The 15,763-nt window shown below is 39.5% G+C and overlaps 1 protein-coding gene across 5 annotated transcripts in view; it reads left to right on the top strand.

Annotated features, from left to right (window-relative positions):
- Positions 1-15,763, top strand: part of DENND5B (DENN domain containing 5B) — a 222,288-nt gene that overhangs the window by 144,618 nt on the left and 61,907 nt on the right. For 3 of the 5 annotated variants that reach the window (XM_066258056.1, XM_066258053.1, XM_066258052.1), the window contains 4 exons: positions 743-930; positions 6,966-7,502; positions 11,910-12,141; positions 14,574-14,660. In XM_066258056.1, coding sequence (XP_066114153.1) covers positions 743-930; positions 6,966-7,502; positions 11,910-12,141; positions 14,574-14,660 — 1,044 coding nt within the window. The remainder of the gene's footprint in view (positions 1-742; positions 931-6,965; positions 7,503-11,909; positions 12,142-14,573; positions 14,661-15,763) is intronic. The other 2 variants (XM_066258055.1, XM_066258054.1) reach the window with 1 other exon arrangement.

The raw sequence follows: 15,763 nt of genomic DNA, 5'->3' as shown, positions 1-15,763 counted from the left end.
CATGGCAGAGTGGTTTAAGAAGATAGTTTATTTGTAATTATGTGAGGTGATAGATATTAACTAAATTTATTGCGGTAATCATTTTGCAATATATACATGTATCAAATCGTCATGTACACACAAAACTAATGTAGTGTTATATGTCAGCTATATCTCAAAACTAGGGGAAGAGCACTTTAAAATTTTAGAGTCTTTGGTTTTGATAAATTAGTTCATGTAAACAAAGCACAATAAGAAAAACCTGCCTTTAGTTTTGTAGTAACTTTCACATTGTCTCCAGATTTGATCTATAGTTGGAGGTTAAATATAGAAAGAAAGTGTGACTATGAATACATATGTCTGCTGATTTCTTGGACATACAAAGTGAAGGTTAACAACAATATAATCAGGATAATCATAGAAAGAGAAAAAAAGAACCTCTGAATTGGGGATTGTGTAGATACACATGTATACAAAAAGTAATTAGTTGTGATATTGGAGAAGTACCAAGAGCAGTTTTGTTAGTTCTTGTTTCCTCCACATATTAAGTGATTTCAGAAGCAAAAAATGTGATGATATTTCTACTCTCTTAAAACCATTCAACTCTTTAATTATGGTGGGGGTAAAAATGACCTATTTTTTATATGGTCGTAAAAAAATATTTATTAGCACAAGAATTTTTCTGGAAATTGATATTTTCAAGCTCAATGCAGTAATTGTTTTTACTTGGAATCTTCCCCTCCGTTTTCCTTGTTCTGTGCAGATTATCAGCGCCTGATGACTGTGGCGGAAGGCATCACCACACTTTTGTTCCCATTTCAGTGGCAGCATGTTTATGTGCCCATCCTCCCTGCTTCTCTGCTGCATTTTCTTGATGCTCCTGTTCCTTATCTGATGGGCCTTCAGTCAAAAGAAGGAACTGACCGTTCTAAACTAGAACTTCCTCAAGAGGTAAAAGTTATAATGAATGATGAAGCATTTGCTGTTTGTTGATTTAGGTCAAGGATACTTTCCTTAGATAGCATTGTCTTTGTCCAAACTATGTCTCTGTTCTGAATCTCCCAAGTAGGTCTCAGCCGGAGCCACGGAATGCAGATCCTGACTCCTGGTGGTTACAGTGACAGTCATTAATTTAACACGGTTCAAAGCAGGACAATAGCAAATTATCACAGCTATAAATTTGTGAAAATGGAACAATAGTAGAATGTATTATCTAGTTGCTTTATTATTCTAATAACATTTTCTTTCTTTTTTCTCCACTTGTATTATACATTTTGTTTCTTACATGATGCAGCCAAGTTTTAACATCCTTTAAAATCATTGTATTAATTGGGGTCAGTTTGATTCCTTACCCTCATCAAATGAAAAGTAACATCTTTCAGCAAGCTAGGGATAATGTAAATATCAAATACTTGAGTATTTGTTTTTAGACCTAAAGATAGTTATCAACTTTTTCTAAATATCAACTTGTTTAGATGGTAGAAATAAAAATTCTAACCCCTAGCTTTTAGGCCACCTTCAGGTTACTGTGCTTTCTGTGTGTTGTATTTTCAGATGTTGTTTAAGAAGACAGTAGGAATCCTTGAAAGCATTTTGAATCCGATTTTTAGCTGTTCATTCTACTCAGAATTACAATGTTAAGCCTTTGAAATGAAATACTGTTTTTATTACTGATTTTAGAGAGGAAGAGGGGAGAGAGAGAGATAGACATTAATTTGTTGTTCCACTTATTTATGCATTCACTGGTTGATTCCTGTGTGCCCTGACCGGGGATCAAACCTGCCCCCCTGGTTTATCAGGCCAATTCTGTAACACCTGATCTAGCCGGCTAGCCAGGGCCTTGAAATTAAATCTTGATGAGAGTGCCGTGGCCAATTGAAAAAACATAAAATAGTTCATTACATTATATTATTAGCTATTTAATTAGCACCTTTTAAAATAAAATCTTTTGTGCTGTGCTTCATTTTTTTTCTTATTTCTCAGAAAGCCTCATTTTAATAAGTGAATTTGAAATAACACAATAAGCCATAGCCATTATACCCAGTAATGATTCCTGTAATAATTTATTGCTTACTTTATGCTAATGAATGTTTCCCTACTAAAATTAACATTTTTGTTCAGGGGAAAATAGGTTCATTCAGATCAAATAAAATATACATGCAAACGGTCTTGGTCTTTTTGAGCTTGTGCGTGTTCTCTGCTTTTGCCTCCCTGTTACAGCGCTTTTCTTCTGTTATCTAAGCCCTCTTATTTTCTCATTTGTTGAATTAATCACAGTAGGTTGTTGGTTCAAAGACATAGATCCTGTAAATTTTCAAGGAAAAAGAAATAGACTAACCAAATGCAATTTAAAGACTTAAACAGTGACGTTTTAGTTTCTTGATTATCTGATTTGTTTGTATGTTAGTCAGGTGATATTTTATAAGATCCTTTGCTTGGGTATGTAAATATTATCTTTCCATTTCTTCATGAGTAATAATTGCTGAGGATTTAAAAATACTACCTTGATGTAGTCGGGAAATCTTTTTGTCTCTGTCTGTGTGCATCCTCTGACTCTTAAAGATAAACAAACTTAAAAATTCTGTAAGTTCTTACAGTAATGTCTGCGATTTTATAATTCTTTATTCATTAAATCAACCTACCTCAATAAATAAACACACCAGTCTACCTATTCATGAAGTAGAATAATATGAAACTACTTGAATGAGCAGTGTAAAGAGCAGTGCTTCTCTATAGAAAGTATAAATTAGCACATGACTTTAGAAGAAAAGTATATCACTTTGCTCTGGGATTGTTTTACAATGAGATGAAACAACCTCCTTCACATAATTTTGGGAGAAAAAAAGTGTAAAAATAGCCATTTAAAAATGTGCTTTATGGCCGGTTGGCTCAGCGGTAGAGCGTCGGCCTAGCGTGCGGAGGACCCGGGTTCGATTCCTGGCCAGGGCACACAGGAGAAGCGCCCATTTGCTTCTCCACCCCTCCGCCGCGCTTTCCTCTCTGTCTCTCTCTTCCCCTCCCGCAGCGGAGGCTCCATTGGAGCAAAGATGGCCCGGGCGCTGGGGATGGCTCTGTGGCCTCTGCCTCAGGCGCTGGAGTGGCTCTGGTCGCAATATGGCGACGCCCAGGATGGGCAGAGCATCGCCCCCTGGTGGGCAGAGCGTCGCCCCTGGTGGGCGTGCCGGGTGGATCCCGGTCGGGCGCATGCGGGAGTCTGTCAGACTGTCTCTCCCTGTTTCCAGCTTCAGAAAAATGAAAAGAAAAAAAAAAATAAAAAAAAAAAATAAAAAAATAAAAAAAAATAAAAATGTGCTTTAAATACACTCAGTAATATTTCTGAAAACTAAAATAAAATAATAGCTAAGAATAGTAATAGGGCTCCTTAGAATAGTTGAGAAAGTGATGTTTACAAAATTATTATTTTAAGGTCTGATTTTAGTTGTTAGCTGACTAATGTAACTAGACTTATAATTAACCACCCACTCACTTTTCCCTTGCTTCCAAAATGATAGGCACAGGTAACCATTTGTTGTATTGTTTTTGGAGGGTGGGTGGAGTGATGGTGGATGGATATAGCACTAAGAAATAATTGCTTAGAATGACACCTCACTTTCTACCATTCTTGCTCATCTTTTGCGTAAATGGTGGACAAAAAAAAAAAAGAGAGAGAAAATTGCAGTGAAATTGTTTTTGCCACATCTTACCCTGCAGTTCTATGGGAATGTTTTAAATGGTGTTCTCTGGCTTATGCTTATGCCTGCTTAACTTCTGCCATTGAGAAACTAAATCTGTTACTCAGCATGGAGAGAGTTTCTCTGGCATTCCTGGATACTTCCCCCTCCTGCCTACGTTTCTGGAGTTCCACAAAATGACCATCGCCTTCAGCCTTGTTTATTCATTCAGCAAATAGGTGTTTCATACACTACTAGTGTAGGATACATTGGGATGCATCAAGATCAAGAAGAGGTGATTACTGCTTTCCAAAATAAGTAATTTACCACCTGACCTGTGGCGACGCAGTGGATAAAGCAAGCATTGACCTGGAAACACTAAGGTTGCCAGTTCGAAACCCTGGGCTTGCCTGGTTAAAGCACATATGGGAGTTGATTCTTCCTGTCCCCCCCCCAAAAGAATAAATATTAAAATAAAAAACCAAAATAAGTCATTTACCGATATCAATAACAGAGGCTAAAAATAAAATGTTAATAAGAGGAATGAATAAACTAAGAAAATATGCAGAGGAAATCAAAATGCTTTTAGGATAGGGACATAGGAAGGCTTCTTGGCAGAAGAGATAATTAAGCTTCAAGTCTTTGTTCCCTTACTTTTGAGGGAATGTTTATTGTTTTTCATTGGAAGTAATTACATGTCAGGAAGGCTTCTGGGCATTGTTGATCAGTAAAAATATAGACATATTGAGTCTTAAAACAATTTACAATTGAGATATTGAGTATATTCTTTATTGTGTATAATACTTCTTGAGCTTTTCTCATAGAATTTTAAAAAATTTAATGGTATTAAAAAGTGAGAAAGTGACTTAGCAGAATACTCTATTGCATGGACTTCTTATTTGTTTTAGAAAACAACTTTTTGGCTTTTCTTCAATAAATTTTTATGACACAGTTCACAGTCCCTATTTCTGCTTAGTGATAATCACAACCCCAACCTGGGCTCTTCCGTGCAGACATAGGACGCTGTAAGTCTCCGGGGAACACAGGCACAGGCAGGGGCTGTGGGCTGGAGCACACCTGCCACACACCTGCTGCTCAGCAGTGATTCCATGAGCATAACAAGCTGTAACATTTCCCAAAGTGCATAATCTTTTTTCTTTTCAAGGAGAAGGTGAGAGATAGAAAAGGATAGCAGGAAAGCATTAATGAAGGAGATAGTACAAAATGTAAGTGGTGGGAGGTTGCTGTTTAACATTTAGATTAGCAAGTTAGTGGGGGGTTTTCCTTCCATTTTTAAAGATATTGAGTCATCCACTTGAATTATGGTGACCTACTTTTCCCTTTAAGCATTTCATTATGTCCTGCTTTCTAGAGACTAGAAACATATAAAGATGTGGATTTAAAGAAAACTGTAGGCAGCACTACTGTCTTCAGCAAGATGTGACTTCAGCTCTTTATTTACAGAAAACTGTAGACATTGGAGAAGAGGAAAGATGTAGGAAAAAATCCCTTAAGCCCCCAGGCCTTTTCAGGATCCATATCTGAGACAGGGGTCAGGAAGTCACCTACTTTCTTGGCCCTAAGTTTCTTCGTCTGCAGAATTGATAGGTTAGATTCAAAGGTTGCAATTTAAGTCTTTAAATTGCATTTGGTTAGTCTATTTCTTTTTCCTTGAAAATTTACAGGATCTATGTCTTTGAACCAACCTTTGAAGAAATCATTGTTGGTTCTCTGTTTTAGGATGGGGGAATATCTTGAGTTTTTATTGAGCTTGATTTGGAACTTTATTATTCTTTTTGTTCATCAGTATCTAACATGAAGAGAAAAACAGATCCAACTGTTTGCTCTCTTCTTTTCACCGTCCCTTGGCATTCAGGGTCAGAGGACAATGTGAATTCTCTCCTCCTGACCTGGGAGGTGGGAATGGGTGGGGGCTGGTGGGGAGGGTAGGCAGATGCGGAGACACAAGGCAAAGCTTTCTGTTCCATCTGTTGACTTCTACCCCATGCCATGTGTGTAGCCCCTAAAGCTGTCAGGATAGTTTTATGTGATGCCTTCACCTTTGCCCCCCTTCCTCCCCACTCTAGAAACACAGTCGTCCTTTATACTGACAACCTGGTTCAGATTAAGAGGGTATGAACAGTAAAAGTAAAATACTGTTTTGGAGTCTACTGTAATCAAGTACCTGAGGGATAATAAGAATGTATTTAAGTCTTTTTATTCATAATCTAGATCAGTGGTAGTCAACCTAGTCCCTACCACCCACTAGTGGGCGTTCCAGCTTTCATGGTGGGTGGTAGCGGAGCAACCAAAGTATAAATAAAAAGATAGATTAACTATAGTAAGTTGTTTTATAAAGATTTATTCTGCCAAACTTAGCGAAAATCCGACATAAAATCCTTGGTAATTATTATTATATGCTTTAACTTGCTGTAACTCTGCTTTATAAATTTTGTAAAGTAAAGTTACTTCCATACTTTATAAATCTCCATTACTGTGGAACCAATGGGAGGTTAGAAAATTTTACTACTAACAAAGATACAAAAGTGGGCGGTAGGTATAAAAAGGTTGACTACCCCGATCTAGAGTATAAGCAAATGCAAAGTTCCATTTCCTCTGATTTCTATCTCCCCTTTCTCAACTCAGAAATATCTCCTGAGTCAACTCTTAATTATCCAAGGGTTAATCATTTCTAGTTCCCTAGCACTGCCTCTATAACCTCCCTCCCCTACCCCCTGCTATTTGTCTAATGATTCTGGAATGGTTTCATTGTCCAAGAGGTTGCAGGTAATTTTGGATAAAATGAAAATTTGTGGATCTTCTGTTAATTGGATTGCTCTTTGCCAGTGTCATTCCATTTGTGGGGGGTAGGGTACTGTAACCATTAAATTTTAGCAATTGTTATTTCTACATCACAGATGATAGGAGAGCAGTGCAATGGCATAGAAAGTTCAAGGTCGCTCAGCGAGGATTTTACCCAATGCCTTTGATTTGTAAGGTACTATTAGTCTGTGCACCTTTATTTATTTAGGAATGCCTAATGGATGCCTTAAATTACAGACGCATGTCTTGGTTATAAATTGATGAGACCCAGAGAAAATTATTTATTTATATTAAATATGGCATAAAAATACTCACATAGGGAAAACTGCTGGCAATGGAGATTCATTTTTAAAAAATAAAAAACTCTTCACCTTGAGGTTAACATAAAAGGCTCTGTAATTTGTGATTTTGTTAATAATAGTTGCCAACAATATTTTAAAACTTAAAATACCTTTATTTTAAAACCTTTATATTTCTTTTTTCTCTTTTTAGGCTAATTTGTGTTTTGTGGATATTGACAACCATTTCATCGAGTTGCCGGAAGAGTTTCCACAGTTCCCCAACAAAGTGGATTTTATCCAGGAACTTGCTGAAGTTCTTCTTCAATTTGGGATCCCTCCTGAGGGCAGCGTTCATTGCAGTGAGAGCGCCACCAAACTGAAGAATCTGGTTCTGAAAGACTTGGTCAATGACAAGAAGAACGGCAATGTCTCTTCCACTAACATGAGCATGTATGAGTTACTGAAGGGCAACGAAACCATAGCCCGCCTCCAGGCCCTGGCCAGGAGGACTGGTGTGACCGTGGAAAAAATGGACCTCTCTGCCTCTCTGAGTGAAAAAGAGAAGGATTTGAAACTGCAGTGTGAAGAGGCAGAGCTAAGGGACTACCAGCTCAATGTCCAGCTCCGTGAGGTGTTTGCTAACCGCTTCACGCAGATGTTTGCAGACTACGAAGCCTTTGTGATCCAGAGTGCCCAGGACTTGGAGTCCTGGCTCACCAACCGGGAGCAGATGCAGAACTTTGACAAAGTAAAAAGAACCATGATTTCCTTCTTTATGGTTCTTAGTGGGCAATGTTATTTTATTTTGTTAACTTTTTGTGTGTGTATGTGTGTGTGATAGAGACAGAGAGAGGAACAGATAGGGACAGACAGGAAGGGAGAGAGATGAGAAGCATCAATTCTTCGCAGCGGCACCTTAGTTGTTCATTGATTGCGTTCTCATATGTGCCTTGACTGGGGGGCTACAGCAGAGCAAGTGACCCCTTGCTCAAGCCAGCGACCTTTGGGCTTAAGCCAGCAACCATGCGGTCATGTCTGTGATCCTACACTCAAGCCAGTGACCCTGCACTCAAGTTGGTGAGCCCATACTAAAGCCGGCAACCTCGGGGTTTCAAACCTGGATCCTCTGTGTACCGGTCCGACAATCTATCCACTGTGCTACTGCTTGGTCAGGCCATTAACTTTTTTTAAACACAGATTTTTTTTTCCCCTCTCTCCCCTCCCATTAAGAATTTCTCTCTGCTAGTATTTTACACTAGACAAAACAGTTTCATAGGAAAGCAAATCAGCAAGCTCATGAAGCTGGCCATTGGATTGCATGTTAAGTTGCCTTTCATCTCATTTTCAAATGTTCTATACTTGGAAAATTTTTGAATTTATAGAAAGTCAAATTTTCAGATTTTCAAATCAGTTAATACGCTCTGACCTTGTAAGTTTTATTTACTCTTACTTTAAGGTCAAGTCTAGTTAAATAAGGCCTATTCCTTTTCTAATCTTGTTTTTCTATTTTGTCTTCAATATAATGAGGTCATGATTTGTCCAGGTAATGGTAGCAGTTTAGTTTTAATCTTTTTTTTTTTAATTCAATGAGAGGAGAGGAGGCAGAGACAGACTCCTGCATGCGCCCTGACCGGGATCCACGCCACAAGCCCACTAGGAGGCAATGCTCTGCCCATCTAGGGTGTTGCTCCATTGCTCAGCAACTAATCTCTTCTTAGTACCTGAGGCAAAAGGTCATGGAGCCATCCTCAGCACCCGGGGCCACCTTGCTGCAGTCAAGCCATGGCTGCAGGATGGGGAGACAGAGAGAAGCAAGAGGGGGAGGGTTAGAGAAGCAGATGGGTGCTTCTCCTGTGTGCCTTGACTGGGAATCAAACCCAGGACATCCACATGCCGAGCCAACGCTCTACTGCTGAGCCAACCAGCCAGAGCCAGTTTAGTTTCAGAAGCCAAATTTTTACCTCATTCTAGGATTAAAAGAGAGAAAGATAAATGAATTAGATTTATGACTATAAGCCTAAGGTTCTGTTCTTCCCGTTTTGGGGGGAAGAAAGAAAATAGCACCAGCTTTTGATTGTCCTGCTTATATTGAAGCTTCTTTCTAAGGTTTACTATAGGGCAGGCGTCCCCAAACTATACTGCCTATGGGCCGCATGCGACCCCCTGAGGCCATTTATCCGGCCCCTGCCGCACTTCCAGAAGGGGCACCTCTTTCATTGGTGGTCAGTGAGAGGAGTACTGTATGTGGCGGTCCTCCAACGGTCTGAGGGACAGTGAACTGGCCCCCTGTATAAAAAGTTTGAGGACCCCTGCTAGGGTATCCTGCCAGATTTTCTTGACAGATCCATTAGATTTTTCTTTCCCCAGACAAAAGCACTTAAGGGAATGAGCATGAACTTCTTCGGGTCACCAGGGTATAGTTCAGTCCCCTGCCTCTGGTAGCTGAGGCATGATACTGCTATTAACATGCATTATGGCTTTTTGCTGAATGGTATCTGTGTGTTGTGAAAGAACCCTTCAAGGGGCCAATCCATTTTAAGAGCCTAATCTAGAGTCTTGGAGCATCTGACAAATAAGTGTTAATGGAAAAAAAATTCTGTAAAAGTGGGTAGTATAAAAAGATTATTTCCTGATTTCATCAGATACTATTTTCAGGTGGAGGATATAAACTGTGTTGAACAGTTAAGTTCTGGTGCAATTTATCTTTGAGTAAACTTCTTTAATAGATTAAGAAGACCTCACTTCAAATGTATTTGCACCCCTCCTTTCTTGTTAAGCTTAACCATTTATCCACATGTTTTTGCTTTTCAGTTTGGATGTGCTGTGTACACTAATGATTTACCCTTGGGTCAGTTCAAATTCTTACCTAATTCAAGCACTGGTACTTTCTTCCTCCTTAATCTTTATGTAACTTCAAACTATAAATGGAGTTCTTTTTATAGTACCCCTAGAAAAATGAAAGTTTTATGTCAGGTTCCAGAAGGCTTATAATCTTCTAATTTCTCACTAGGAAAATTTACAGGACTATCACATACTAGTCCTGCAAGCCAAGCATTTGCTAATTTTAAATGCTGTAGTCTGTGAGGTCTGAATATCAAAAGCCAGCCAGCCATTTGGCCCATTTAGAAAAAAAGACTTTTTTGCTCTATAAAAAGTAAACTTGATATTTATCTCTAAAACACTTTTTAAAGAAGTGAGCTGATTTATAGAGACTATGGTGAACCTTTTTCTGGCTATTTGGATTTATGTAAATACATTTGAACGGTGGAAGCACTTAAATTGTGGAAGTGGGTTTCTGTAAGGAAGTTTTTCAAAGTCTTCTAAATTTCAGAACAAAAAAAATGCTAGGAAGAAGCTGATGAGTATTAAGGAGAGTAGCCTTATGTCAGAACTTACCCTTCCATCTTTCCCCTTCCATCTTCTGTATTGCCTGTAAAGAATGAAAAGTCAAACCAGCCCAGCAGCTGAGATAATAATTCACCTCCAGATTTCAGCTAGTACCAAACTGCAATTACAATTCTAGGCCCTGGCCGGTTGGCTCAGTGGTAGAGTGTCGGCCTGGCATGCAGAAGTCCCAGGGTCAATTCCCGGCCAGGGCACACAGGAGAAGCGCCCCTCTGCTTCTCCACCCCTCCCCCTCGCCTTCCTCTCTGTCTCTCTCTTCCCCTCCCGCAGCTGAGGCTCCACTGGAGCAAAGATGGCCTGGGCGCTGGGGATGGCTCCTCGGCCTCTGCCCCAGGTGCTAGAGTGGCTCTGGTCGCAACAGAGCGACGCCCTGGAGGGGCAGAGCATCGCCCCCTGGTGGGCGTGCCGGGTGGATCCCGTTCAGGTGCATGCGGGAGTCTATCTGACTGTCTCTGCCCGTTTCCGGTTTCAGAAAAATACAGAAAAAAAAAAAAAAAGAATTCTAGACACATACAGACCTGAAAAAACACAGGAAAAAAATGAACATTTTGAATTAAAAACTGATTACAATTTATTGAACCATTCTATGCAGCAAACTGGTAACAGGAATGTGTTGGACGTGTTTTCCAAAGGCTCGGCTTACTTCAGATGGTTTTCTAGGCATTGAACTTTTTAGTTTAGTATTGTTAAGGCCCAGACCATTCTGTCAGCACAGGTGTGGAAGGAGTTTGATCTTGAATTAACACGCATCAGTCTCTTAACAGAGTTGGGGCCTAGAAAAACATTCACTAGAACAACAAGATTTCACCCATAAAGACAAACTCCATATTGCTTTTATTTAAGGTTATTTTGTATGTATTATTATTGTATCAGTTAATCACCTTTGAGTTGGAGGTATATTGCACAGGCTAGAAGCAGAGAGCAGAAGAAATTACAGCTTTCTGGGGAAAGGGGTCACATTTAATGGTAAGTGAAGAGGATGATTGACAATCCTATAACAACTGATCAACCATCTTTCATTAGTGATTTTTTACGTAATGGTCATGAAGATTAGCATGTAAATCAGTTTTGAAAGGTAGGATCAGTACAAAGACCTAAGTGACCTAAATTCCATGAATTTAGAAAAAAGGAGGCCCTGGCCGGTTGGCTCAGCGGTAGAGCGTCGGCCTAGTGTGCGGAGGACCCGGGTTCGATTCCCGGCCAGGGCACATAGGAGAAGTGCCCATTTGCTTCTCCACCCCTCCGCCGCGCCTTCCTCTCTGTCTCTCTCTTCCCCTCCCGCAGCCAAGGCTCTATTGGAGCAAAAGATGGCCTGGGCGCTGGGGATGGTTCTGTGGCCTCTGCCCCAGGCGCTAGAGTGGCTCTGGTCGCAATATGGCGACACCCAGGAGGGTCGCAACATGGCGACGCCCAGGATGGGCAGAGCATCGCCCCCTGGTGGTCAGAGCGTCGCCCCCTGGTGGGCGTGCCGGGTGGATCCCGGTCGGGCGCATGCGGGAGTCTGTCTGACTGTCTCTCCCTGTTTCCAGCTTCAGAAAAATGAAAAAAAAAAATAAAAAATAAAAAAAAAAAGAAAAAAAAGAAAAAAGGAAAAGTGAAATTTTAAGGCTTTTTGAATTTTAAGTGTCAGTTTTGTGTGTTAAAAGAATTAAAAAGGATGATCTTAGCAACAGATAATTTTCAGACTTACATCATGTAGTATTAGGATGGGTCTCTTTGCACTAACAATTTTTTAATTTTCTCATTACAGGCTTCCTTTCTGTCTGACCAGCCTGAGCCATACCTGCCATTCCTTTCACGCTTCATTGAGACACAGATGTTTGCCACCTTTATTGATAATAAAATTATGTCTCAGTGGGAGGAGAAAGATCCTTTGCTTCGGGTCTTTGACTCTCGGATTGAGAAAATAAGACTGTATAATGTAAGGGCCCCCACCTTGAGGACATCTATATATCAGAAATGCAGCACTTTAAAAGAAGCAGGTATATTTGCCTTGCCTTTTTAAGTAAAAGTCTATGATATTTTTATAAATTGTTGGCCTTCTAAAACGCAAAATTAATTGGCAGTTTTAGACTTCTTGGTTAATCCTTACACTGTATATCAAGAGGGGCTTTCTTTAGTTTTGTTTCCTTCTGTTTCTGTTAGTTATGGTCCACCTCCTACCTGCTTGACTTTTTTTTTTTTAAGAGAAAAACAGAGGGACAGATAGGGACAGGCAGGCAGGAAGGGAGAGAAATGAGAAGCATCAATTCTTTGTTGTGGCACCTCAGTTGTTCACTGATTCCTTTCTCATATGCTTTGACCGGAGGACTACAGCAGAGTGAGTGAGCCCTTGCTCAAGCCAGCGACTTTTGGGCTCAAGCCAGTGATCATGGGGTCATGCCTATGATTCCACACTCAAGCCAGTGACCCCACACTCAAGCCAATAACCTCAGGGTTTTGAACCCGGGTCCTCTGGTCCCAGGCCAACACTGTATCTATTGTATCACTTCCTGGTCAGGCCCTACTTGACATTTTTTTTCTCTTGGAAGAGGAGAAGCAATAACAAATTGAATGGAGTATAGACCCAGACCAGTTACCTAAGTTGATTAGAGCATCATCCCAACATGCTGAGGGTTTGTGGGTTTGATTCCCAGTCAGGGCATATACAGGCATCAACCAATGACAGCATGAGTAAGTGTAACAGCAGATTGATGTTTCTCTGTGTCTCTGTCTCTCTCCCTTCCTCTCTCTCTAAAAATCAATTTAAAGAATTGAATGGAGTATAGTATAGCCACAAGACTGCTATGATTTTTGTATTGTTTTCTTTATTACCTTAATGGAAAAAAATGTTAATTACTATCTTGCTGCTTATATTGCCTTTTTACACCTGGCCTCTTTTCTCTTTATCCAGGAAAAGGTAAGTATTGATTTAAGATAGTAGTAAGTCTGGGTTGCTGCCAAATTTATATAATGATGACAGTATATTTAGCTTAGGGGTGCCATTAATTATAGTAGCTTTATTTATTGAAATTACACCTCTGGATTCTTATATTCAAATTTGAGGTTTTCCAACCCCGATACCAGTTTTTCCCTCCAAGAATTATGAGATTTGGCCAATGTTGTCTGGCACTGCTATATAGTAGTCCACTAAACAAATAGTTCTGTTAATAGTGTTCACTGAATTTTAACAATGAGCTGAATATTATACCAGGTGTTGTACGTGCCTTTTTGCATTTGAACTTAATGATGAAGGAGGGTATAGGCATATTTATTTTGTTTTATAACTATTCTCATTTTGTAGCCAGAAAACTGAGCAGCCAAGCTGCTCACTTCTGATTGCGTAGCTAGTGATTGGTGGAATCTTGTTGGAACCCAGGTTTGACTGATTCTAGCCCCTGAAGCCCTACTGTGATATTAGCTGTATGTTCAGTAAAGAAACACCTAAAATGTGCCGTTCCACACAATTTTATGCAATTAGACCTGGTTCCTAACTCTTTCTTTGCCAGCTAAACTGGTATTTATTACCTGAGTGCCCCCTTCCTTTGATTTATTTTTCTTCAAATGTAGGAGCTATTTGAAAGCAATTTACTCTGGGGGAAAAGGAGGCAACAAATGTGGAGTTCCTTTGCCTCTGTTGCTTGCCTTTCTCCCATTATGTAAGTAGGTCAAAGTCACAGGAGGTGTGATGCTGTAGTTGTGGCATATTTAAAGAAAGGAGTATGTAAATAATGTCTTTTATTTAGCCTTATTGGTCTCTTTGGTAAGTCGTTGGAACATCATCCTGTTGTATGTTCTGAGAGTACATCCTTGGAGCCTTTCAGGAAGTGGCAGGTACTGCTGTGTTTCTGGAAATTGAGGAGATGGAATGAATGAACTGACCCCTGCCTGTTCAGAGTCTAGTATGACCTTCAGAGCTTTAATGTGCAGGTGACTAATAGAATGCCTTGTTGAGCCAACTTCATTCCTCCGTTCCTGACAGAATTATTTTTAATGGAGCTCGGCAGATTTCTTTGTGTGCTTCCAGAAAATCTTTTCAATTAAAATATTTTCTTTCAGCTTCTTAAAGAATTTGATACTCCCACTATCATGACAGAAATTATATGATACTCTTGAAAATATACCATTATAGATTTAACATATTATGAAAATGAGATTCAGCTAAAGCACTAAGTAGTTTCCCAGGAACTTAATTTATCAAAGACTTAAAAAAAAAAAAAAGTGCAGGGAGGCAGCTGGCTGTGACTGGCCCTCAGAGAGGGTGCAGTCATTTCTTTTATCAGGTTAAGTTGTCTCCCTCCCTTCTCCCAACAGAAGCTATAGAGATTAGGGTTTTGTTGTCAGCATTGGATTTTTATTGTGTATTGTTTTTATCTTTTGTTGGTTTGCTTTTGTTTTTCTTTTGCCTCTGACTAAAAAGGATTTTGATTTGCAGGTGAACTCTTTAGGCGGAGGCCATCTGCTATTGACATTGTGGCACCAGAACCTCCTGATTTCTCTGCAGAAAAGCGACAAGCTGATAGTAATGCGGAGTTTTCTTTTCCCTTACCGATCACAGAAACTGAGTATTGGCACAAACCCTTCAGAGTATAACAACGGGCCCATGCCCTCTCAAAGCAGGCATTTAACCGTCTCTGAATGTTCAGTATTCACTGGTGGTATAACCACTGAAAAGTAACATTGCATTATGTTGGCAGTCTTAAATGGAAACCCGAGTAATTCATTGTGAATTACAATTTTTGTTTTTTAGAAGCTTCCTATTAAAGGAGAATAACTCAGTATCAGATGGATTTCTCTGTCATTTTAAATCAGCAGAAAAACTGGCGCTACTTTTCCTTTTTCCTTTCGTGAGGACAGAGGCACTAATTGGCAGCAATGAAAAATTGTAGTATTTCCTGGAACATAAAATTGGCAGGAACTTCAGAAAATCCCATGCCATGAATCTAAGCATTATTTTGCCTAAACCATCTGTTAACTGTGCTTTGTAAATATTAGGCGACATTGAGAGCACAGATAGGGCTCTGGAGAGCCAGGGGCATGGCATTGTTGAAAATTAAATATCATTTCACATTTAAACATGGCATCCTTTAGCCCAGCATAGAACATAAGGATTGTGTTTCAAGAGAAGTTACAAGTTACACATTAAAAATAACATGAAATTCAAAAAAGTTTTGGATAAATTCCTGTGAAGAAAAGTTAAGGAAGTTTGTATTTGAAGTTTAAGTCATAGAGGGTAATAGTGACTTCCCTCAAAGCTTCCCTTAACACTGTTATCATCAGACACAAACAGCTGGTTTGGGAAACACTGAGCTCACAGAAGATGGTATTAAGCATGTTCTTTTGACAAGAGTAGAGAGTGTCATGGACACACCCCTCCCACTCAGAAAATAATTTTTTAAACAATATTTGGGGAATAACTAGCAGGATTCAGTCTGCTGATATTGTAAGAGGCAAAATAAACTGATTCTATGAAATAGTTATAAAAATATTTTTTTACTTTACTTAAATCCCAAGGTTAGCTGCTTGCTCTGTTTATCATGCAACCACAATCACTGTTTGTTCTCCCATTTTAGTAATTTCTAAGCAGAGGATTGCAGATACAGTCTTGATTCTCAAATACTATAT

This window comes from Saccopteryx bilineata, chromosome 2 (genome assembly GCF_036850765.1).
Source record: "Saccopteryx bilineata isolate mSacBil1 chromosome 2, mSacBil1_pri_phased_curated, whole genome shotgun sequence".
Lineage (NCBI taxonomy): Eukaryota > Metazoa > Chordata > Mammalia > Chiroptera > Emballonuridae > Saccopteryx > Saccopteryx bilineata.
The sequence above is the reverse complement of the archived record's forward strand: the minus strand, read 5'-3'. Positions and strand labels throughout refer to the sequence as shown.